Source organism: Lepus europaeus, chromosome 17, assembly GCF_033115175.1.
Source record: "Lepus europaeus isolate LE1 chromosome 17, mLepTim1.pri, whole genome shotgun sequence".
In the NCBI taxonomy this organism is placed as follows: domain Eukaryota; kingdom Metazoa; phylum Chordata; class Mammalia; order Lagomorpha; family Leporidae; genus Lepus; species Lepus europaeus.
This window is the reverse complement of record NC_084843.1, coordinates 24,410,433-24,436,776: the sequence shown is the minus strand read 5'-3', so window position 1 is coordinate 24,436,776 and position 26,344 is coordinate 24,410,433. Positions and strand designations below refer to the sequence as shown.

The 26,344-nt window shown below is 43.2% G+C and overlaps 1 protein-coding gene across 1 annotated transcript in view; it reads left to right on the top strand.

Moving 5' to 3' along the window:
- Positions 1-26,344, top strand: part of SORCS3 (sortilin related VPS10 domain containing receptor 3) — a 638,451-nt gene that overhangs the window by 395,010 nt on the left and 217,097 nt on the right. The window contains exon 5 of the mRNA XM_062214350.1: positions 25,107-25,180. Coding sequence (XP_062070334.1) covers positions 25,107-25,180 — 74 coding nt within the window. The remainder of the gene's footprint in view (positions 1-25,106; positions 25,181-26,344) is intronic.

The following is a 26,344-nucleotide window of genomic DNA, read 5'->3' as shown; positions in this document are numbered from 1 at the left end:
TTCAGCTCCCTGCTAATGCAGGTGGGAAAGCAGTGGAAGATGGCCCAAGTGGTTGGACCCCTGCACCCTTGTGGGAGATCCTGAAGAAGCTCCTGGCTCCTGGCTTCAGATTTGCCCAGCTCCAGCTGTTGCGGCCATTTGAGGAGTGAACCAGTGGGTGGAAGACCTCTCTCTCTGACTCTCTCTTTTTCTTTTTTCTTTTTTTTTTTTTTTTTTGACAGGCAGAGTGGACAGTGAGAGAGAGACAGAGAGAAAGGTCTTCCTCTTCCTTTTGCCGTTGGTTCACCCTCCAATGGCCGCCGCGGTAGCGCGCTGCGGCCGGTGCACCACGCTGTTCCGATGGCAGGAGCCAGGTGCTTCTCCTGGTCTCCCATGGGGTGCAGAGCCCAAACACTTGGGCCATCCTCCACTGCACTCCCTGGCCACAGCAGAGAGCTGGCCTGGAAGAGGGGCAACCGGGACAGGATCGGTGCCCCGACCGGGACTAGAACCCGGTGTGCCGGCGCCGCAAGGCGGAGGATTAGCCTGTTGAGCCACGGCGCCGGCTTCTCTCTTTTTCTGTCTGTAACTTTTGTATAACAAAATAAATTAGAGAGAAGAAAAAAACCTTGAAGAAGCTTGAGATTATCCTTAATAAGTGGAAGAAACTGATCTGAGAAGGATCATAGCGTTTGATTCCAGTCATATGACATTTTGTAAAATCGAAACTGATCAGAGTAACAAGATCAAGAATAACTTGTTTATTTTCCACCAATTTTTCTATAAATCTAAAATGTCTTCAAGACTAAAATCTATTAAGTTTTTTTTTAAAAAAAAAAAAACGTAATTCTTGAGGCTGGCACTGTGGCGAAACGGGTGAAGCCGTCATCTGCAGTGCTGGCATCCCAAATAGGCATCAGTTCGAGTCCTGGCTGCTCCACTTCTGATCCAGCTCTCTGCTTATGGCCTGGGAAAGCAGTAGAAGACAGCCCAAGTCCTTGGGCCCCTGTACCCACATGAGACCCAGAGGAAGCTCCTGGCTTCTGGCTTTGGATCAGCACAACTCCAGCTGTTGTGGCCATCTAGGGAGTGAACCAGAGGATGGAAGACCTCTCTCTCTGCTTCTCTGTAATTCTTCTTTCAAACAAACAAATCTTTGAAAAAAATAATTCTTTTTTTTTTTTAAATTTTTGACAGGCAGAGTGGACAGTAGAGGGAGACAGAGAGAAAGGTCTTCCTTTTTGCCGTTGGTTCACCCTCCAATGGCCGCCGTGGTAGGCATGCTGCGGCCGGCGCACCGCGCTGTTCTGATGGCAGGAGCCAGGTGCTTCTCCTGGTCTCCCATGGGGTGCAGGGCCCAAGCACTTGGGCCATCCTCCACTGCACTCCCTGGCCACAGCAGAGAGCTGGCCTGGAGGAGGGGCAACCGGAACAGGATCGGTGCCCCGACTGGGACTAGAACCCGGTGTGCCGGCGCCGCAAGGTGGAGGATTAGCCTACTGAGCCGTGGCGCCGGCCGAAAAAAATAATTCTTAATTGAAATAATTAAGACAGTATACATAGGTCCTACTTGCCAAGAGACGGTCTTTCAGAGCTCTCATCCCAGATGTCATCCGAGGGTGTGCTGGGAGGATTTGGGTTAAATTCGCTACAAGCCACCTGGATAACTGTCTTCTGAGCACATTTTCCAAACGTGGAGGATGCACAGCAGTGTGTTCTGAGGTGCCATGATGCCGTAATGAGCATCAAGGCTGGGATAAACAGGGCTTGAGGGAAAGCAGGATTCAGAGAGTAAGATAAGGCGGTCTGAAGGTACCATCAAGGCCACCTGGTGATAATGCATCCCTCTTTGCCAACTAAGGCCACGCATTTACGTCCTTCCTCACCACACCCCCCACCCAAGCTCATTTATTTAAGTTTGTCTATTTATTTATAAGATATAGTGTGATGTTTTCATTCATCTATGTATTAAACAATGATCATAGCAGGATAATTAGCATATCCTCCCCCCTTAAATTTGGGCCATTTTTAAAAATGATGATACACAAATTCAAAATCCTTTTTGAGATACCAGTTCATTATTGCTAACTGTAGACATCCTAATGTGCCATGATATAGCAGGCCTTAGTCATTGTATCGAACTGTAACACGAGGGGAACTTCCCTTGACCCAGGGTAAACTCTTCCCACAAACTCTCCAGTTAGGTGAAAAACTGATTCGGAGTTCTCACCAGTCTCTATTCAACAGGATAAAAGTGAAACCAAAGCTGTACTTGTTTTATTTGTATTTGGGTATATTTGTTTGCATTTCAGTCACTGGTTCCACTTTTTTTTTTTTTAATCACTGTGAGTAAACAAGGGCTGGAAGTAGAAGCACATATGCAGGTTTATTTTTTTTAATTCCCTAATTCCTGTCTTCTAGCTGCTGTTCCTGAAATTGCTTGGCCTATAATAGTGACCACATTTTAGCTCCCAGTAGAAGGATGGGAGAGCAGAGGGATCTCAGTGTTGGCTGCTGGGAGGAGCACCGTGGAGGGGGCCTACCTTTCAGAGTTGGAAAAACAGCTCCTGGTCTTCCTGTCTTTGGCACTGATGGATTGAGCCATTGTTTTTGGCCGTGCAGCTCTTTATATGCCTGGGGCTGTCGGCAAAAAGCTGTTTGAGTTGGAGGCTGTGTACCGTGCCATCTTGGCAATTCTGTATTTTCAGCATTTTAGTCAATGCAAGGAGTAAGAGAAACTGTAATTGAGCCTGCCTTTCTATAAATCATGCCACAGAGAGTGAGCACATCCAAATGATGGATCCAATAGGAACTTCTGTCCCTCGCCTGGGGACAGTGGCGGCGGGGGAGGGGGGGTGTTGGAAAATCAGTCTGAGGCCTCTCTGTGGTTGCTGAGCAATGCAGTGAGGAAAAATGGAAAATAAATTCCAAGTTTCCTGGCAAAATGATTTGCTCTGGATGGGAATAGGATGGAGGGGAAACATATTGCAAGAAATTGTCAAGCTGTATAATCTAGGGGGAAACCTGAGGGCGAGAATCAGGGTTCTGATTCCCTTATCCAAACAGGCAAGGAGAAGGAGAGGCACAGGTTTAAAGCGAAGCCAGCCTCCCCTTTCTCAGCCTAATTATTTTTATCTTTGTAATTTGCGTCATGGAAACAGGATTTTGTGCTCTTTGTGCAATAATGTGAAAGTCAAAAGAAATGAAAACAGAAGGAATCTATGTATATGATGCACACCCTGCCTCTGATGTGTGATACCCTAGACTCAACTTTGAGTGACTGTGAATTCCAAGGGCCCTTCTGTGATCTCACTAGGGTTCACCCTAAGTGTTGTGCTCGCTTTTCTATTTTCATAATCTCTAAAGTAGCAAAAAATGCATTTGACTGTGTCTTTCATTGTCAACGTTAGAGGGTTGCGGGACCCATGGATGGTCACACACAGATGTCATCATTGGCTTCAGAGTGGACTCAAGGACTGATCTCCTTGGACCCTCTTGGCCTTGAAGTGCAAGGAGTCATGAAACAGGAATAGAATAGAGGCAGGGGAACTGGAGACGGGGAGGTGAGGTTGACGCGTGATCCATGTCTTTCCTGTTATGTGCTTGAAGGGATATGAGTTTTGCATGGTTTGCCAAGGAGAAGGGATTCAAATATCCCAATCCTTACCCATTTTCCCTGCAAAGAGCTACGGGGTTCAAGTTTGCACTCCAGGCGTCATCTAGAGAGCAGGCAACAAAGCCATAGGTGTCGTGTGTGTGTCCCAGCCGCCTGCTTAGGAAAGAAGCAGGTGTTGTCTGGACATGCCGCTTCCACACAGAATGCTTAAGGAAACTGGGGCTGTGTGCCTGGTAAATAAAATGTTTAGCTATTGTAAGGTCAGGGACCCCTACTTTGTGAGTGCAATGATTTTATCGTTTGTGTATTTTCTTGGTTTATTTCCCTCTTGGATTTCAGTAGTAAGTTCTTTTTGACAATGCTGGCCTCCACCAGCTGTACCGGGGGGACTACGGGAACAAGTTGTGTGTCATTTTTCTGTTTCATCCCTGTCAGTGCTGGAACTGATGAGAAAGGGAGAACAAACTCAGGAAAAACTACCTTGCCTTCAACAGAGATTTCCCAAGAGAGCTATTTTTTTTTTCCTGCCCAAATCTTGCAGGAATTTGTCTTTTGTTAATGGAGGTGATTCTCTTGCATGAAGGTTTTAGGTTTGTTATCAGGCATCTCTGCTTGAACGCTAGGTTATACTTTAAAAGCAACAAGCACATCTGGTGGTGAGGTATGCAGGTGGGATGAATAAATTTGGGGATACTGGTCCTGATAGCTGTGGGCTGTGCTTTGAGCAAGGAGTTATTAGTATGGTGCCTACTTTGCTGGTGGCTGTTGGCCTAACTGGTTAACTTTTAGTAAGCCTTTCCCCAGGGAGAACCTAGGAGCAATTTTAATCATCAGCTGCACTACCTGAGCTGAAAACATTTGTGTGTTTCTAAGGCTTGCAAAAATCACAATTCTTAGGCTTTGATTTGGAAAAACTGAAGGTTCTGTAGATTTAATGTTTTGGATCTCACTGCAGGGTTCTTTCTGCCCAGCCTTGAGCATTGTCTGACAGTCTCCGGCTTCACAATCTATATTGAGTTTTTTTTTCTTTTAATAGTCACCTGTTCACCAGTCTGTCTCCTCCAGCAGACTGTAAGCTGCTCCAGGGTGGCTGTGTTTTGTTTATGCCTAATTCCTAGCACTTAGTGGAGCATATACAATAAGTAACTTAGAATTCACAGATGAGTACCTGATTCTTATTTATCATTTTCTCTAAGTCAGTCTTCCTCTCTCTCTCCTTTCCTCTCTCTCATACACAGAGTCTGAAAAAGTTCATGCATGTAGCTCTTTTTAAAGTAAGTTTTTGCAAAGATTTATTTATTTGAAACCTAGAGAGAGGGAGAAATCATCCATTCACTGATTAACTCCCTAGATGGCTGCAAGCAGGGACAGCACCAGGCCAAAGCCAGGAGCCAGGAGCCAGGAGCTTCCTCTGGGTCTCCCATGTGGGTGCAGGCACCTAAACACTTGGGCCATCTTCCACTGCCTTCCCAGGTGCATTAGCAGGGAACTGGATTGGAAGTGGAGCAGCCAGGTCTAAACCAGCACCCATATGGGATGTTGGCATTGCAGTTGGCTGCTGTAACTGCTATGCCACAGCAACATCTTATAAAATAACTTTTTAAAAGGCATATAAAAATTGTGCATATATTGGGTACCATGTGATATTTTGATACACTTACTCATTGTGTAATAGGCAATCGGGTTGTTTAACATTTCTTTATGGTGAAAACAGCCCAAATCCTCTCTTCTAGGTTTTTTTCCATTTTCTAGGGAAGTATATAGTACAATAACAGTATGTATTGTCACTCTGCTGTGCACCCAACCCTTGACGTGGCCACAAGCTCATTCCTCTCCCAGGGTTGAGTTGCAGTGAGTGACACCCATTTCTGCAGGCTCAAACATCTTAGAGTCATCCTTGGGCTGTCTCTTTGTCTCAGACCAAGCTTCAGTCTAGCAGCAAGTATGTCTTTCACCTCTGTCTTCACAACTTATCATTTCTCTTGTCGTCGTTCTCCGTGACTCAGTTGATGGCCCAGAGTCCCAGAGCTGTATGTGACTCCTCTTTTCCTTAGACCTCAGAGCTCTTCTGATACCAACTCCATTGGTGTATCCTCCAGGCATTATAAAAATCCCTTACCCCCTAACCTGGACACTGATCAAGCCAACATCATTCTTTTCTTACCTGAATCGCTTCTATTCAGCTCATTCTATTCCTCATGGTTCCCTGACTCTCTCATCTCCACAGGACAGCTGCTGATCTTACAGCCGGAACCGCATCATGGCCTTCTCCTCAAATGCTCAGGGGGTTCCCATGATGCAGGGAGGGAAGCCCAAGAGCTGTCCAGGTATCCCATGTGGAAGGCAGGGGCCTGGGTGCTTGGGCCATCCTCTGCTGCTTTCTCAGGCACATTAGCAGGAAGCTGGATCACAAGTGATACAGTCAGGACTTGAACCAGCACCCATGTGGGATACTAGCATCCACAGGCATTAGTTTAACCCAGTGTGTCAGAACACCAGCCCCTGCTTTAATTTTCTTCTTAGCTATTGCTCTGTATGACATCATACAGTTGATCCTCATTAGTCACTCAGCCTGCATTTGCGAATTTTCCTACCAGCATTCATTTGTAACACAAAATTAACCCAATGTTTCTGTGGTCATTTATAGATCTGTATAGAGTGACAGAGAGTGTGAGTCAGCCACATGCAGGGTCTCAGCTGCTCAGTCCAGTCTCAGTGCTGATATAGCTATGCTCTGGGAAGTCATTGCAAACCCTGAATCAGTGAATACGGCCTCATCGCTCTAGGGACAAATGTGGGATCCGGTTTCTTGGAGTCTCTGGGTGCCATGTTTTCATGAAACAATAAACATACAACCTTGTTTTAGGTGTGTTTTAATTTAAAGACACCTTATTTCATATGTTGTTAGATCATTAACATGATTTCAGGACCAGTGGCCCTATGATTAAAGACTAGGGAAGTTCATCTAACAGGTATATGTTCTGCATATGTGACATCACAGCCTTCTTAGGTGCACCAGTCCATCAGCACCATGCAGGGGCCGTTTTAAATAGTAAAAGTACCAAGAAAAATACAAGAATGTGAAAATGTGGCACAAAATTGACCCTGAAAGTGGTGCTCCTTTATGAGAGCTGAAACAAGAGGCCACAGTGTCACCTAAGTATATTTGTGTCTATGTAAATATGTTTGCTTATTGCCCATTTTACCACAAGGAAGCACACCCCATGAAATCAGGGGTCAGCTAGCTGTGTTTCCCTCGACTCTTATTTGTTGTATTCCTAATATTTAAAAGCATGTCTGGATTATGAAAGATGCTCATTAGGTTGCCAAATGATTAAATGGGTAGTTACTGAGTGATTAAATAGGCAAACAAGTGAATAAAAATATAATCAAAAAATCTGACAAAAACTTTCCCATAAATTTTTGTTTTCTTAGTGTTGTGCTAATCCCTCCTGGTACAATTGCATTATTCACAGGGTCCCCTCCCTACCATGGGAGTGGTCTGCTGAAGATCATACTATGGTATGGCTAGGAAACTCCATGAATCTGCGTTGTGGATTTTGGCTGCAGTAACGTTTGAGCACTTGGGCCATGAAATCAGATAGCCTGTTTTGAATCCAACCTCCGTGCTTACTCTCTGTACTCAGGCAAATGACTTAGTCCTCTCCTAAGCTTTATTTTTTGTTCCATAAAAGAAAAATAACTAGAGGTCCTCTACAGGATGACTTTGGGATTAAATGAAGTGATGCAAAGCACTTAACCTAGTACCTAACAGTAATAAGTACTTCTTCGATGTTCATTCTTTTTTATTATGTGCTTTGGGCTCCTGGTGTTGGAGGAATACATAAAGGGATGTGAAACCAAGCCAGGAGGCACTCAGAATAAAATTCCTCTATCTGGAGCCCCTAATCATTACTCAGAGTCAGTATCTAAGAACAGAATTGATGCATATTTTCTGTAAAGTGCTGGAGAGTAAATATTTTGGGCTCTACAGACCATATGATCTTTGTCGCAACAGCTCAACCTAAGTGAATGAATTTGGTTATGTTTTTTTATTTTTATTTGTTATTTTTTAAAATTTTGACAGGTAGAGTTATAGACAGTGAGAGAGACAGAGAGAAAGGTCTTCCTTCCATTGTTTCACTCCCCAAATGGCCACTGCGGCCAGTGCTATGCCAGCCCAAAGCCAGGAGCCAGGTGATTCCTCCTGGTCTCCCATGTGGATGCAGGGGCCTAAGCACTTGGGCCATCCTCCACTGCCTTCCCCAGCCACAGCATAGAGCTGGACTGGAAGAGAAGCAACCGGGACTAGAACCCGGTGCCCATACGGGATGCCGGCACTGCAGGTGGGGGATTAACCAAATGAGCCATGGCGCCGGCCCCTGGTTATGTTCTGATCAAAGTTTCTTTACAAAAATAGGTGGCTTGTAGTTCACCGATTTCTGCTTTAGATCAGTGGAACTCAACCTTGTCTCCACGTTAGAGTTACTTCATGAAAATGTTCAGACCAGAAACTTGCAGAACCCTAACCCTGTATGCCCTTTGTGTCAATGTTTCAGTGTCTACTAATTCAGTGTTGGTGGTGACTTTATAATATATAACTACTGCAAATAATGAGCATCAAACTGAGTACGAATATGTATTTGTTTATATCTCTATAAATATATGTATTTATAAGTTTAAGTCTAAAAATATACTTTGCAGTATATATTTATTTATATTTATATAAATTTGTTTGCTTATTGCCCATTTACTCCACCACCATGCAAATCCCACAAAGTCAAGAATCAGCAAGCTGTGTTTTCCCAGAATCTTATTCTCCGCCCTATTCCTGGTACCTAAAATCATGGATGCCCTGGGGAACTTTAACTAATATGCCCAGGTAATGCATTGTCAGAGATTCTGATTTAGTTTTATTGGGAAGGGGCCCAGGCAGCAATATCACTTAAAACTCTCATGTAGCTCAGAGATGAGAACCAGGGATTTGGATCATTAAGCCATGAACTGAAGAGCCTCACGGCAGATGTGCCCATACCAGCTCCTTTATTCCCCCCACTTTGAGAATCCTTGGATCAGCACCACTTGAGAACTTCAGGCAGGGATTGACCAGGCTGTCGCAGGTGCCCTTTGCTTAATGCACAGCCCATGTCACTTTCGTATCTAGAGAGAAGCCTAATTATCTGTGTAATAAATGAATCGTACTTTCAGGGAATACAGTCCAGCTGTTACTTTGCATTTTAGCTGAGGCTGTGCTTTCTGTTGTCTAATTGTGTTCTGAAATTGGCAGTTGAACAGAATGATTTTGAGTGGAAACAATCTCTGTACTTCTTTGGTCAGTGCTCTGGCTTCTGTGATGGAGTCCAAAGATCTCTGACTTAAGATCAAGTCATCGGTCCTCAGTGGGTGTTAAATGAGGATAGTGATGCTCCTATCTCTAAGGATCTCCATATATTCAGGTGATCATCATCCATCTCTGACAGGAAAAGAAGTTGGCTAAAGACAGGGGAGAAGTTGAGCCATGAATGGCCAAGCTTCCTTAAGAATCATCTACAGCAGAGTTTCTTACCATGTGGTTCCTCTAGAATCATCTGGGAGCTTGTTAAAATGCAAACATCTGGGCTCCAGGTCTGACCCACTGGGTCATTTCTGGAGGGGGACCTGAATATACATTTTATTTTATTTTTTAAAGGTTTATTTTTTATTTGAAAGAGGAGATGATGGAGGGAGGGAGGGGAGTGAGAGACAGAGGCAGACAGAGACAGACAGAGACAGATAGAGGAGAGGAGACAAACAAGCTTCCATCTTCCACCCACGGTCCATTCCTTAAATGGCTGCAATGGCTGTTTGGGCCAGGGCTAAATCAGGAGTCAGGAACTCCATCACGGTCTCTCATATGGGTGACTGGGCCCCAAATACCTTGATCATCTCCTGATGCCTCTTTAGGTACATTAGCAGGGAGCCGAATCAGAAGCAGAGTAGCTAGGACTCAAACCAGCACTCCAGTATGAGATACTGACTTTGCAAATGGTACCTTATGCTGCTGCATAAGCTGACAGTGTCAATCCCCAGGGATATACCTTTTAAACAAGGCATCTTAATAACTCTGAAATGGGAGAGTAGATATTCTGGAGCAAGCCCTCATCTTACCTATATGAGAAGACTGAAATGGAAGAAATTCAAGTCTTCCTGAACACAGCTTAGTTCGGTCATTGATAGAGCTGGGATGTGAATGCAGGTCTGTTATTAGCTAGCTGATGCTGCAAAGCCAACTCCTTCTAAACCTGGGTGTTTAAAACAGTAGCCATTTCTTGTTGCTTGTAGGACTATGAGCTGGGGGATCTTTCTGGTGTCTACTAAATTCACTCATGTGCCCGTTGTCAGCAGTATGTGAGTAGATAGTTCTGCTGATCTTGACTGGGCTCTGTTATACTTGGCAGTGGGCTAGCTGCATGCTGGTCTGAGATGGTCTCAGCGGTGAAACCTATGTTTTTACACGTGGTATTTTACTTCCAGCTGCCTAGCACAGGGATGTGCCATGTTCCAAAAGCTTGGAAGTGTCCAAGGTCCTTTAGGCATTATGCACAGAACTGGCATAGTCATTTACACTGCATTCTGATGCCAAAACAAGGAACAAGGACAACTGAGGTTCAAGGCAAGAGGAAATAAACTCTAGCTCTCCCCTCCATGGGGGATGCTGAACATCCTTTGGAAAGGTCTGAGATGTGGGTGGCTGAATGAATCTATCCGAGGCTGCCACAACAGTATCTTGGACTTTTCCCACAACACTTGGAGTACCTTTAAAAAAAATTTTTTTTAATGTTTAGGGAGGATTCATAGTACATATTTCCTTGTGTTCTATTCCTAGGATTATTGCTCTTGGGTGAAGATTGAAAAATCACGTATCTGAAGGGACCTATGAACTCATCAGTTTAAACCCCTTCTGACACTTTAATTTCCTGATAGTATCACCTTAATCAAAATGTTCACCATTTTCTGCTCAAACGCATCTAGTAACTCCCTAGAGAACCCGCTGCTATGTGAAGTGGCCCCTGCCAGCTCCCAGGAATTCTTACCTTGAGAATATTATTTCTTGCATCAAGCCAATATTTGCTTCTGCCTGCATTTTACCTTCTGTTCCTGTTTCTGCTCTCTGGTGCCACACAGAAGTCTGAGAAGAACACCGAGAACCACCTTGCCCATGTTTGAAAATCGCGAGAATCTTCTTTACTCATTGGTCAGTGTTCTTGCGGGCCACCCCCAGGTTTTACAGTCTTCGTTCCAGGGCATGGTTTTGAGGTCCATCACAATTCAAGCTGTTGCCTTGAAAAGGTTGATTTCTCAGTGGCCTCCTGGTGTTTTGGAATGGACAGTGGTTTTGAAATCGGGTGTCCTGGAGTTTGCTTTGGGGTCTTGAGCACATTCATAATACCTGTGGGGCCTTGATGTCCTCCTTCAGGAAGTGTGGACAGAAGTCACCATCAAACAGTGTTTATTTTTGTGTCAGTTGATCTAGACAGCATATACAGGAATGCCTGCCAGGGGCCAACCCTCCAGACATGTGAGGTTCTTTCCTTTCTCTCTCGTCTGAAGGTCTGATCTTTGAAGTATTCACTATTTTTCCTTTAATAGCATGTATTGAATGAACTCAGATTTTCTGACCTGCTATTAATACTAAAATCATGAGCATATATAATTGTCTGCCTGGAAATATTTTTCAAATGGTGTTTCTTATGATAGGAATAGTAAAATCTTCATTTCTTCCAAATTGAAGGTAGTCCTTATTGTTTTACTTAGAGATGGTAATTTAAATTAAATAAATGACCTAAAAGTAAATGACCTAAAACTACGAGGTTTAGGTTCTTCTCACATGCTTTAGATTCAAGCCTGTGAGAAGGAAAAACAATAGTTTGTGACATGAAACCCAAACCATTAAAGAAAGAAAACACAGGTAAAGGTTGGGAGGGGAATGTGGGTCAGAGCAAATAAAGTCAGCTCACGGAAGAATAACAGGTCTTTGTTCAAAGGGTAAGGCTTAATAGGAGACATTTCTGAATTGTAATGTTTAAAAATGAATGGAATCTGATTGCAAAGGAAACGGTCAAGGGAATAGGACTGTGGAAACAGAAGAATGGCTCTTAATAAATTACTATGTGTCTTACCTGATGATTAGCTCAGAAAATACTCGTCAGAAGAAAAGAAGATAAAATGAACAGTGATTTGTAAATAAAGGCGCTCCATAATTCATGGTAGAGTTCCCAGTATTCAGGATGCATGCACGACATACCCAAATGAACCATTACTCCTGTGAGGTTATATTAGCTTGTTTTCTTTTAAAATCAATCTGCTAACGAAAAAAGAAAAAAAAAAAGATAAAGACCATACAGTATGTGTATGTCATATATATGACACACACACACTCACCTTGAGTGAGAGTTGAGGCTCCTGCGTTTGAATTCCAGCTCCACAACAACTAGCTGTGTGACTCCAGACAGGTCACTTGGGTTCTCTGAGCCTTAGATTCCCCAGGTGTGTGAAGAACTGGCTCGATGATTTCTAAGGTGACTTATTTTCTATAAAAATCTGTGGTTCTCTCATCCTGTGTTGAACAGCCCTGTGGCAATTTCTTTGGGGGAGAGGATCAAGATTTGAGATGGGATTCCTGTCTTCTAGGGGCTTCGCATCTATTTGAAGAGAGAACCTGAAATTTTGATGCATTTGTGAATGAATGAATAGATCAGTTTTTGGATGAATAAAATCAAGCAATTAGTGAGCTATAGAAGGGAACTTATTAATAGAAGCCAGATGGACACTGGATGTTAAATATGGGAAAAGATATATTATTTATAGGATACTTTCTCACCAGTTTCTTATAGTCATGAATTTTATGACTTCCCTTTTAAAGGGAGTTTTAACCTGGAATATTGTGATCTTGCCTCTTTCGGTCCAGCGTAGACATGGGTGGCTTCACAGACAGGAGAGAATTAGAACTAACATTGAAAGAAGGGTAAAGTCAACTGAAAGTAGATCACTGTAAAAATTAAGAGAGGGAATAAGAGAGGGGGGAGGAGGAAATGTGGGGATATGGGCATGAGGGAGGGTAGAGAGGGTAGTATCACTGTGTTCCTAAATCTGTACATATAAAATGCATTAAATTTGTATACATTAAATACAATTTTTAGAAAAAAGAAAACAACAAAAAAGAAACGTAGAGTTTAGACAAATTGGGGAAAGGGAAGGGAGACATTCAGGTGAATAAATAAATTTTTAAAAGGTCTGAAAATAGATATTCCTGTTTCGTTGAGCAAATATTCATTTAACAGCTACTCTCTGGGACCTGATTCTGTGTTAAGCATTTGGAACTATTAAAGATAAAATTGCCACTATCTATATAGGAAGATATAGACACTGATCATCTAATTACATAAATGAGTATTTTCATATTTTGATGAGTGTTATGCAATAAGATAACAGAGGACCATGAGGGTAGATGACAGGGAACTTGGTGCTGTCTGAGACAGCGGGTGACCCTAGAGGGCTTATATTTTTAGGAAATGTTATTTCTGCTGATTCTTGATATATGAGTAGAAGTTTAAGTTCATGGAGAGAAAGATAGGGGAAGTGTGGAATGGAAGCACAGTATTCTCAGGGGCAACATGTAGAAAGGTCCTGAGACTGCACAGCCCATGGCATGTTTGAGAAGCCAAAGGGGGAGCAATATGGATGGAACTTGAAACATAAGGCGGGAAGGGGAGATCCCTGGAGGAAAGTGCAGGTGGGGAGTGAGCATGGTGTCACCCATTTGATGAAGTGTAGGCATCAGTATCACATCAGCAGGCTCCTGCATGCTTAACTGAGTAGACGCTGGGATTGTGGTGCAAGCTTCACTGGGCTTTGTGTTCTCCAGTGGACCTTTGGGGCATAAGCACCTCCACCAGGAGGTAGGACTCTGACTTGGCAAGTAGGAGGCTTTGTTCATCAGCATTGACGTGGTCTTTGAAATTGGAGGTGTAGTCAGAAGCATAAGTCTGAAGAGTCATTGAAAGCCATGGCAAAAAAAAAAAAAAAAAAGGCTTGCTGTGTTAGCTGGCAGGGTCTGCTGGGATGGCAAGTGTGGCATCACTCAGGGCTACATGTTTTTCTCCCTTGTTCGTTATAATTAAGGCAATGTAAATGAAAACCCTGCCCATATTGTGTCTCCTCATATCAGGTCCAGCATTCTAATTGATAGGTTCCAGGAAATGACTATAGCATGCCCTCCCCCATCCTCCCCACCCCGAATTGAACACCCTTCAGACAAACCAGTGATTGCCAGCAATAGGATTCAGTCTCCTATTATGTATCAGCCATTCTCAGTGTCATTTTCCTCCTTGTTCCCAAACTGGGGCACAAAACTTCACCTCTAGGGAGCAGTGGTAAGAAAGGGATATGAGCAATGTGGGGTAAGGTAGAGCTGTAGGTTATGCACTATGTAGTGTTTACTTCACTTGAAGATTTGTGAAGAAATTATCATTTAGGGGCAGGTGCTGTAGCATAGCAGGTGAAGCCATCACCTATAGTATCGGCATCCCATATGGGCCCCAGTTCGAGTCCCAGCTGCTCCACTTCCAGTCCAGTTTTCTGCTATGGCCTGGGAAAGCAGTGGAGGATGGCCCAGATCCTTGGGCCCCTGCACCTGTGTGGGAGACCCAGAGGAAGCTCGCTCCTGGCTCCTGGCTTTGGATCTGCCAGTTATGGCCATTTGGGGAGTGAACCAGCGGATAGAAGACTCTCTCTCTCTGTCTCTCTGTCTCTCTATCTCTCTGTCTCTCTGTCTCTCTATCTCTCTCCCTTTCCCCCTGCCTCCGCCTCTCTCTAGTTCTGCCTTTCAAATAAATAAAATTTTTTTTAAAAAAAGAAATTATCATTTATTCTAAGCACAGATATGTTATAGAGCAGACTACAAAATATCCATGAAATTTTAAGGTAAGAATTAGAGATTTGAAAAAAATTTCCCTTGTGTGGAAATTGCTTAAGAACAAATCCCCAGGTACCTGATAGGATGCTGTGTTCCCTTCAGCTGTTAGAGATGCAGTGAATCTTAATCTGTTTTTATATGCTGGGATAATGCTTTATAGGATAGCCTGCCCTTCTTACCAACTTCTTATAGTAATACATCTTATGAATTTGCTTTTAAAAGTAGGTTTCTTTTTCTGATCTTTGGCATTATAATTTTGCCTCTTTAGGTTTTCCAGGGAAGAGGTGGTATTTGGGAATTTGGTAAACAGGTACGCATCTGCCTCCAAGTTTCCACCATCGAGCCTTAAGTACTATTTTCCAGCCTTTGATTTATGCTCACACCCATGTTCTTGTGGAGTTGCCTGTCCCTTTCCTCTTGAAGCCTTTAGATGACCTTGTTTGGATCCTTCTCTATCCATGTTCTTTCTTCTTTGAGTTGTGGCAGTTAGACCAATGTGCACTGATCTTGGGCCAAATGGATTGTATTTTGTAGGAGGATGAGATAATGTTTGTGTTTTATTTCCAGTATCTTTCCTCACCTCGGTTAGCCACGGTTTTGGGGTGGGACTCACCCTTCAAGCCAGCACACATCCATTATGACTCAGCTCGTAGACCTATGCCCAGCCCAGCAGAACCAACCACTCCATTCTCTAAGTCCTCAGTACTCTGTCTCTGCCTCCGTCGGAATGGGCCTTTTTGTGCTCAATCTAATAAGTCACTTCCCCCAATGACATATCAACCATTCTTGGTGAGACATCCCTCTTGTTCCTCAAATCAGGGCCTGAAAATTTACATTTCTTTTTCTTTTTTGACAGGCAGAGTGGACAGTGAGAGAGAGAGAGAGAGACAGAGAGAAAGGTCTTCCTTTGCCGTTGGTTCACCCTCCAATGGCCGCCGCGGCCGGCGCGCTGTGGCCGGCACACCGCGCTGATCCGAAGCCAGGAGCCAGGTGCTTCTCCTGGTCTCCCATGCGGGTGCAGGGCCCAAGCACTTGGGCCATCCTCCACTGCACTCCCGGGCCACAGCAGAGAGCTGGACAGGAAGAGGAGCAACCGGGACAGAATCCGGTGCCCCGACTGGGACTAGAACCCGGTGTGCCGGCACCGCTAGACGGAGGATTAGCCTATTGAGCCCTGGCGCCGGCCTACATTTATTTTATTTTGTTTTAAAGATGTATTTATCCTTTGAAAGACAAAATTACAGGGAGGGAGAGAGGGGGAGAGAGAGAGAGAAAGAGAGAGAGAGAGAGAAAAAAGAGAGAGAGAGAGGTTGATCTTCCCATCTGCTGGTTAACTCCTCAAATGGCTGCAACAAGCAGAGCTGGGCCGATCCGGAGCCAGGAGCCAGGAGCTTCTTCTGGGTCTCCCAGATGGGTGTGGAGCCAAGGACTTGGGCCACCTACAGCTGCTTTCCCAGGCCATTAGCAGAGAGCTGCATCAGAAGTGGAGTAGCTAGGACTTGAACGGGTGCTCATATAGAATGCCAGCACTGCAGGCAGCAGCTTTACCCCTGATACCACAGTGCCAGCCTGAAAATTTACCTTTCAACAGAGCTGTTTGCCTAGGTTTTGAGCTTCTGGCGATCAGGGAAGCTTGTGTTGCTCATGTATGTATCATCACATGTGGCACTGAGTGTAGCATGGACTAAGTGCTCTATTAATATGAGATTAATCAATGAGTGAAATGATTTCATTGATTACAAAAAGTAATTTATAATTACAAGTTTTTTTTTTTTTACTTTACTCTCAAATAAATAAATAAAGTAGAGCTACAGAGAGGGAAAGACAGAGACAGAGAACCATCTGCTGGTTCACTCCCCAAGTGATCGCAATGGCTAGAGCCAGGCCTATCTGAAGCCAGGAGCCTAGAGCTTCTTCCAGGTCTCCCACATGGGTGCAGGGGTCCAAGGACTCCAGCCATTTTCCACTGCTTTCCCAGGCCATAGCAGAGAGCTGGATTGGAAGAAGAGCAGCTGGGACATGACAGGCACCCATATGGGATGCCGGCACCAAAGGTGTAGGCTCACTTCACTAAGCCACAGTGGCAGCCCCTAATTACAAGGTTTTTAAAATTCATTTGGTAGAACTTTGTGTCAAAGAACAAAGAGCCTTAATACAAGGGATGTATCTTAAAGTCAAGAAACTTAGAAATGGAATGGGAGTAGCTTCAAGGTAGGGTTGCTACATAAAATACAGAGCATCCAATTAAACTGAATTTCAGGTAAATAAAAAATAATAAGTATAACCCTAATACTACATGGGATACATAAATTTTTTTTCCAAAATTCAAATTACCTGGAAATAATGTGCTTTTATTTGCTGAATCTAGCAACCCTACCTCTGGGTTAAATTTTTCATCCTCTTGAGGCCATTGTACATCCACACTATAGGATTCAGGCCACAGTTGATGGCCTTCATGGCATATGGGCCTCTGGGTAAGTGCATGCTTTGTGTGACCTGAAGTGTGTTTGAATTTGCTGCCACATTTGAAAAATGTAGAAATTTTACATAAAAATATGAATTTGCAGGTTCCCCTGAAGAATTACAAAACCCCTCTTATTATTGGATCATCTGCTGTCTCAGGTGCATATTACAGGAAGCTGGAGTCAGCAGTGAAGCCAGGATTTGAACCCAGGGACTCTGACATGGGATGCGGGCATCCCAAGGGGCATCTCAACCACTGCACCAAACACTCACCCAGCTGAACTCATTTTCAGATGGAGTGTGAACTCCCTGAATTCTGTTTTTCCCTAGCGTCTTGGTGAAATGTCATCTGCCAAGCATTATTACAGTGGCATTGTGTTTTCTTTGGAGTTGGGAGGAAAGCAAAAAACATTTTGAACTTGTGTCTCTATCAAAAACAGAAAAACAAAAGCCCTAAAGGGACAGAAGTTTCAATAAAAATGGGAAAGTTTTCTTCTTGGGTAAAAGAAAGTTTCCACATTAAGAGCCAGCAAATTAACCTGTGTCTAAATACAAATAATGAGACTGTTTTTCTCAGACCTCCCTCACATATTCACATGATGGACTTGAGGGCATTTGAGTTTGCTCTTCACTAAAATGCAAGATCCTTGAAGGCAGAGCCTGTTTATCTCTTTTGATCTCTACTCTCCTAAGTCCATATAATAGTGTTTGATTCTTAATAGACATTTGATCAATATTTGTCCCAAGTAGGAATGAGTGATGGAACCATCTGAGAGACATGAAACCACCATGGCTAACAATTTTCAAGAAAGAAAGGAAAATGTTGCTGTCTGCAAAATAATGGCATAGCTGGGTTCATAGCTATGTCTATTTTTTTAAAGATTTATTTATTTATTTGAAAGTCAGAGTTACACAGAGGAGAGGCAGAGAGAGAGAGAGAGGTCTTCCATCTGGTGATTCACTCCCCACTTGGCCACAACAGCTGGAGCTGAGTCGATCTGAAGCCAGGAGCCAAGAGCTTCTTCCAGGTCTCCCACCTGGGTGCAGGGGCCCAGGGACTTGGGCCATCTTGTACTGCTTTCCCAGGCCATAGCAGAGAGCTGGATTGGAAGTGGAGCAGTCAGGTTTCAAACCGGCGCCCATATGGGATGCCGGCGTTTCATGCCAGGGCATTAACCCACTGTGCCACAGCCCTTTTTTTAAAGATTTATTTTATTTATTTGAAAGAGTTACAGACAGAGTTCAAGACGAAGAGGTCTTCCATCCCCTGGTTCACTCTTCAGAAGACCGCAATGGCCGGAGCTGTGCCGATCCAAAGCCAAGATCCAGGAGCTTCCTCTGGGTCTCCCACATGGGTGCAGGGACCCAAGGACTTGGGTCATCTTCCACTGCTCTCCCAGGCCATAGCAGAGAGCTGGATCAGAAGTGGAGCAGCTGCGACTAGAACCAGCGACCATATGGGATGCCGGCGCTTCAGGCCAGGGCTTTAACCCGCTGTGCCACAGCGCCGGCCCCTACATAGATGTGTCTTTTTAATAAGTATCTTTGTTGCATAGATGCCTTAAATCCTCCCAGAGTAGAAAAAGACAGCAGCTGAGGGAAGAAGTTCTTGTCCCTGTACCCGAGTTTGCGAAATATTGGGTTAGTTTGTTCCCACCAGTTCTCAAGCAAGGGATTCTTTGTGGGATGTCTGAGGAAGGGACCAGAATTATATACTAGAAAGGACTCTCCAGTGTTGTGGGAATCTGACTTCTCTCCTGTCTGTTGCCTACCCAGGGCACTATCCCCAGAGCCCAGCCAATCGCACCAAAGAAAAAGATGGCAGGGACTCCATTACTTTGAGCAGAACCCCTCCTGATTTTATTTGAAAGACAGTGATTATCATGCACAAAATTCAATAAAATGCTCTCCAAACTCCGTAGACTTTGTGTTAAAAGTAGGACAGTTACACATTAACTTTGAACTTCCCTACAGGGACATCTTTCCTTTCTGTGTGTTCCAGCCCATCCTTCCCTTTTCCATGAGAGATAGGCTGGTCCCAATCTATGTGGCCTGAACATCTAAAGATCCCATAAAGTGTGTCTTTGTTGCCACTTCCCGCTAAACTTGTCATCACTGTCTCGTATGATTATTATGAATTCGCGTTTCTTAGAAATGTCCTTGAAGGGCATAGTGAAAATGCATGGGACAGAGAAATGTAAACAAGTGGGAACTTGAGTTTGAACCACAGATTCAACACTCTGGCCTGAAACCAGACCTCTCACCTTACAGCTGCATTGCTAGGGGGAGACAAGCAACCCCAGAGAAGTGTAGCAAGATGGCTCATTATTCCTTGTCTTTGCGACTGCCTGTTCCTGGTGCGGCGGTAGGCTGCCTATGCTGGCATTCTAGGGCTGCTGTAGTGAAGTGCTGTAACCTGGGTTCTGGAGGCTAGAATTCCAGAATCAGGATGTCAGGAGATGCCAGGAGAACATCCTCCCCCTGAGTTCTGGAGGAGACTCCGGCTTGCCTGTTCCTATCTTCTGGTGACTTGCCAGCAATCCTTGGCATCCCTTGATTTAGAGATCCAGCACTCCAAATCTGTCTTCCTACAGTACCCCTCTGTGAGTCTTCATGTGGTCTTTCCTGAGACTGGCTGGCTGTGTGTCCAAGTACCCACATACAAGGACACTAGTCATATAGACCCCAGTGACCCCATTTTAATTTGATTACATCTGCCAGAGCCCTATTTCCAAATGAGACCACATTTGGAGATACTGGGGCTGCAGCCTAGGACTTAAACCTATCTGTTTTTGAAGGATGCAAATTGACTCCATTAGCACGCCTGATGCTCCTGATAATGTTATTTTTTAACTTAAGCTTTCCAGGTATACCCCATTGTTCTTCCTGTATAATACGTCACTGATTAAATTGGCTCTCTAGTTCTTCAGCTATCAGATGCTTTTCCTTGGCATGCTGATGTGATTAGGGAACTAATAACCGAATCAATAAGGAAAAGAGCGTGTTCTTTCATATTTACCAGCTGTTCTGATGATTCATTTAGGACTTGGTGTGTTTGTTGCTGCTGAGTCGTGCTTGTTAAGAGATATGAGGCCATGGCATATAATGGAAGATGAAAAAAGAAGAGGGACTTAGTGTCTGGTAGTGTCCAGGAATGATGGCTTTGCAGGGCAGAGGCAATATGACACAGGATACAGAGTAAAACAAGGCATATTGTATGCAACTTTGTATAAACAGTACACCATTTTAGAAATTATTTCTTTGGAAAATACATTATATTTTAATGTTATGGGAAATACATTGTGTTGAAGTGATAGAGGGATGCATAACTACTACCTGAACTTATAAAATGCCTGTTCAAGGAAGGATTTGCCACTGTCCATAATTTCTGAGAAGTGCACCTTATATTGCTTTGTCTAATTCCAGTTCCCTCATGAAAAAAAAAAATGGGAATTTAAATTATTGGCCCTTAAAAGCTAGTTTGAGAGGTCAATATAATATACACAGTTTAATCAGGAACTTGCTATTATAAGTAGAATAAGATGTAGGCTTGTATTATGATTGAAATATAATATATATGGCCGGCGCCACAGCTCACTTGGCTAATCCTCTGCCTGCAGTGCCAGCACCCCAGGTTCTAGTCCCAGTTGGGGCACCGGATTCTGTCCCAGTTGCCCCTCTTCCAGTCCTGCTCTCTGCTGTGGCCCAGGAAGGCAGTGGAGGGTGGCCCAAGTGCTTGGGCCCTGCACCCGCATGGGAGACCAGGAGGAGGCACCTGGCTCTTGGCTTCGGATCAGCACAGCTGGCCGGGCATGGCGGCCATTTGGGGGATGAACCAATGGAAGGAAGACATTTCTCTCTGTCTCTCTCTCTCACTATCTAACTCTGACTGTCCAAAGAAAAAAGAAAGAGAAAGAAAATAAATATAATATGTTATAAGAAATTTGAAAATGTTTAAAAAATATGGAGCGGGCATTTGGCCTAGAAGTTAAAGTACTGGTTATCTGCACACTCATATCAGAGTTCCTGGTTTCAATCCTGGCTATGGCTTTCCCTTAGCTTTGGGCTGGGTTTTGAGCATTTGGGGAGTGAACCAGTGAATGGATGGAGCTCTTTGTCCCCAGCCTTGCCTCTCAAATAAGGTTTTTAGATGCTTTAAAAGACATATACACTATCGAGACTACCAGAGTTCAGAGATAACCACTGCTAATATGTTTCATGTTCTTGTGACATTTCAGTAGAATTGATGTCAATATTTTCATACTGTGTAATGTATTTTGAAATGAGCAGTATTTCATGAGTATTTTCATAGCAAATCTAAATTTTGTTGTTTAATGTTTATTGTGTGTTTCATTTCCATTTGTATGTTAAAGATTGAATTATTTAACTGCAGTGGTCGTACATGTTTGTAATAATTAAAAAATATATGTACAAACCAAGTTAGAAAATGCCGATTGCCACAGTCTTCCAGTTGCAGAGATAAGTGCTACCGATAAAGGGGCATATACTGCATGGCAGTTTGTTATGTGCATTTCTGTCTTCCACTGATCGTAGTAGTTTTTGAAATTGTATTTATTTATTTGAAAATTAGTATTACAGGGAGAGAGGGAGGAGAAAAAGAGGAAGGGAGGGAGGGGTAGATAGATGTGAGAGAAAGGGGAGAGTGAGAGAGAGGGAGGGAGGGAGAAATAGATGAAAGAGGGAGAGGGAGATTTTCCATCTGCTGTTTCACTCTCCAGATGTCTGCAACAACCAGGTCAGGCTGAAGTCAGGAACCAGGAGCTCCGTCTAGATCTCTCATATGGATGGCAGGGGCCCAAGCACTCAAGCCATCTTCTGCTGCTTTTCCAAGGCCATTAGAAGGGAGATGGTTTGGAAGTAGAACAGCTAGGAAAGGAATTAGCAGCCACATGGAATACAAGTATTGCAGGCAGCAGCTTTATCTGCTATGCTATAACACCAGCCCCAGATCTTAGTATTTTTAACATGTTATAATCTTAGCACCTGTTCAGTACCTAGAGCATGGTAGCTGTTAAATAAACTTTTAGTGAATGACTAATTAAAATAAGAGATGATCAAATATATGAATGGAGAGACAGCAAAGATGAAGCTCATGGTAGAATAAAATATGGTTTCAACTCAGCAACTTTGTGTAGATTGAGAGGCAAGGTAGCTAACACAGACTCTTAATGAATAGGATCCTGCACTCTCTGTTCATCTGAATCAGCCTGTAGACAGAGAATTCAATTTAATTCTTTCCCCATCAGTCAAGCTGAAAAGCTGAAAAAGCAAAACAGAAGCTGAGAAGGCAGGAGGTGGAGTGGGCTTGGATGAGGACATCAGCAACTGGCCTCTCCTTCCTTCTCTGTTGGGAGGAGCATGAGATGAGAGAGCTGCCCTTCTTTGAAGGGAAGTCCCAGAAGGTGCTCTTCCCCCAGCAGCATCCTCCAGGATGAAAGGACTGACAGTTTCCCTGGAGGACCCAGGACTCCAACGGCATCAATGTGACCCTCATGCTTTTTCTCAGACTCAGCCCTAGAATTTGCAGCAGAGGGAGATGTAATCATTCTGGGTTCTATTTGAGGGAATTTTGGGTTCTTTTGCTATGATTGGAATCAGGGTTGACGAAGTCTGATCTTTGGGTTATAGAAAGTTCCAGCCAGCATCTCTTCTACATTTAATTAAGAAATGTGTGTCTTGAATCTGAGCATCCATCTCTCAAACATCTACCATGAGATAAAGAGTGATCCGTGCCTTACAGTCCTCTATAGAAAAATCAGTCCTTGCAGTAAAACACATGGGTATATTCTTCCCAAGAGGATGTGCTAGGATTCATATTTTCTTTTGTCCCATCCCCCAATATAAATATTCATGCAGATAAAAACAGAAATATCAACAAATAGATGGATAGACAGACAGATAGAGACAAATAGAGAGCCTCTACCTCCTTGGGCCAGTGGCAGTCACCACATATATCCTTTATCTAAAAAACTGTCCCACAAGCCAAACTCAAAACAAGGGTCACGTTGGCTCCTTTGCTCTTATTGTATCCTTCACTCAGAAAATCTCCATCCATCTTCTCTTCTGTCTACATCATCTATCTCTTAAGGCCTAACTCAAGACATATTTCTCCAAGAAGCCTTATTGTTCTATTTCTGCCCCCTATTAATCTTTCCTATCTCTCAGCTTCTATAGAGTTTTAGCCTTTACCCCATTTTTCTCTTTGACATGGTGTACCTGTTTGTATATTTGTAGGTCAGGGAGTGTATACCCTTTTTGCTTTCTAAAGAATTGCATGTGAAGCTGGGCTCAGAAAGACAAGTGCCATGTGATCTCACTTATGTGTAGAAATTAAAAAAACTTGACCTCATAGAGAATAGGATGGTGGTTACTAGAGGCCAAGGGAGCTTGGTTGTTGGGAAAAGGGAAGATATTGACAGAAGGGATAAGCTTGAGTGATCTATTTCACATAATATTGACTACAGTAAATAATAAAACAATGTAGGCTTCAAATATGATATGTAGTTTAATGGTTTTAGCACCAGTTTTCCTTTATTCACTGAGTTAGTGAATTAAAAAAGGGAATGGGAATGATAAGAAATAGTTTTACCTACTTTTCCAATGTGCAGAACTAGACAAAGTAGTTCAGATTCACTTAAGGAGTGAAAGCCCAGGTTGTATAAGTACTGTTATAATTGGTGTAGAGTGTGATATGGGAGAAATTGTGGTCAGCTACATCAGGATTGACAACCTAGCTTCCATATAGTTGTTGAAATCATTTTGACGTGTTGATACCATCATCTATACAATAGAAATGTTAATCTATGAGTACTTTACAGGCTATTTTGAGGACCAAAGAATCATGTACTTGAAACTGTCATTTCCTAGACAAAATGATTTTTCCATGGTACCAACGTTCAGTAAATGTTTGCAAAATTAAATTGAAATGATCCCAAATTTTTCTAAGTTCTGCAAACCTTCCTTGAGATACCTGAAGTTTGTACAGAAAATTATTTCTTTTTTTAAAGATTTATTTATTTATTATTGAAAGTCAGAGTTGCAAAGAAAGAGGGAGAGACAAAGATTTTCCATTGCTGTTTTACTCTGGCAATGGATGCAATGGCCAGCACTTGGCCAGGGCGAAGCCAAGAGCCAGGAGCGTCATTCAGGTCTCCCACATGAGTGGCAGGGGTCCAAGCACTTGGGTCATCTTCAGATGCTTTTCTGAAGCCATTAACTGGGAGCTGAATCAGAAGTGGAACAGTCTAGGTAAAAACTGGCACCCATATCAGATGCCAGTGTCACAGGCAGTGACTTTACCCACTGTGCCATAATGCTGGCCTCCAGAAAGTTACTTCTGTATGAGTTGTAAGACTGTGGACTTAGGACTTTATTATGGCAAAATGATTCCAGTGTGTTGTGCTAAAGAGCACATTGCTACAAGTGAGGAGCTGTCAGGGATGTTACTACAGGAATATACTTCAAGTGGTTTCATTTCTGTAAAATTGAGGGCCACCTACTTCTGGCTTCCTCAGTTCCCCCACCTATAAAGGTTTGTGGGAAAAACGTTAAAATTGTGGACTTCTCATGATAAACTAGGCATTGTGATTCCATAGGGAGAGATGTGAGCCAGATAGCAGAAAACTTTATATTCTGTTTTCTTTGACCAAAATTGTAACTTCAACAAGATTGGAGCTTCATTAACTATGACATAGGTGATTTGTGTGCTCCTCTTTAGATGCCAGGTATTGTATGATCACTGATTCACAGAGATGAGTAAGGCATGATCTCTGTCTCTTCTCTCTCTGTGTCTCTCTCTCTCTCTTTCATCTAAGCCAAAAAGACACACACAGATATTTTATTTATATTATATAAATATATTTAGTATATTTATATTATATTTTATATTATTTATATTAGAAAGTACCATGATGAGCAGGGCACAGTCATATTCTGAAACTTTTATCTGGATACATTGGGCGCCCCCATGGAATGGTAGGCATGCTGGTGTTGGGACATTGCAGGGGGAGATCCCTGCATTCCTGTTCAGCGATGTCCTTGAGACTCATGTTCTTCTCCCTTGTTGTTCTGCAGCTCTACAGCTCCATGGACTTTGGCAGACGGTGGCAACTCATGCACGAGCGCATCACCCCCAACCGGTTTTACTGGTAAGCCTTATCTGCCCACCGTCAGCTTACTGGATAAAGAGGTGTTGGTCAGCTTAGCACTCTGGACAACACTGCAGACAAAGTTGAAGACAAGTGTGTTTTGGCCCCTTTACTATTCAGTCTGTGGTTCCTGGGCCATTAGTATCAGCATCTCCTGGGACCCTGGTAGGAATGCAGAATTTAGAGCTCTTCAAGATGTCTGGCATTGAGATATGTATTTAACTTGCTCCCTTGGTGACTGATGTGCATGTCAGTGTTTGAGAAGCACTGTGATCCAGGCTCCTAGAGAAGGGTCATGATCAGGTGCCCTTAGCCTCTTTGCAACATCCCTGCTTTATGGAAAAGTGTGTATGAGGAAACCTCAAAAAGCTCATTGACTGTCCAACTCTGCCTGTTTAAAAAAAAAAGCTCATTGAAAAATGAAATTAAAAGAAAAGTTTAGGAGCAGGTGTCTAGCCTAGTGGATAAGACAGCTGTGTTCCACATTGGAGTACCTGAGTTCATTTCCCAGCTCTGGCTTTCAATGCTAGTTTGCTGCCACTGTAGATCTTGGGAGGCAACAGTTAAGGCCCAAGTAATTGGGTTCCTGCTATCCATGTGAGAGACATGGAGTTTGTTTCTGGCTCCTAGTTTTGGCCCCAACCCAGCCGTGCGGGCATTAGGGATGTGAACAAGTAGAGGGCTGGCTCGCTTGCACTCTCTCTCTCTCTCTGCTTCTCAAATAAATAAGTAAATACTTTTCCTAAAAGTAGCTCATTTTGATGCCAAGAATTTTGGAATCTATTTTTCATGATACACCTTTTTTTTTCATGAACTTTTGGAAGATCGCTTATTTTTTATGAACCTCTTCTACAAAGCAGTATTCCCCAAAATGTATTCTGAAGAACAATAGTTTCGTCAAGTACTTCGCCTTTCATAGGCATTTCTATGGTCAAATAAATTTAGGTAATGATCATCCAACTCTATGCTCATAGAGACTCATGAATCATGTTAGTGTATTAAAGACTCCAGAGAGGCTGTGAGTGAAGAAATCTGCCAGACTGGAAACCACTGATTCCCGAACTTAATTTGCTAGAGAATCCTTTGCTCCTGTCATACCCGATAAATCCTTCAGAACTATCTCTGTGGTACATGTTTTGAGAAACCTTTTATAAGTGTGAATAT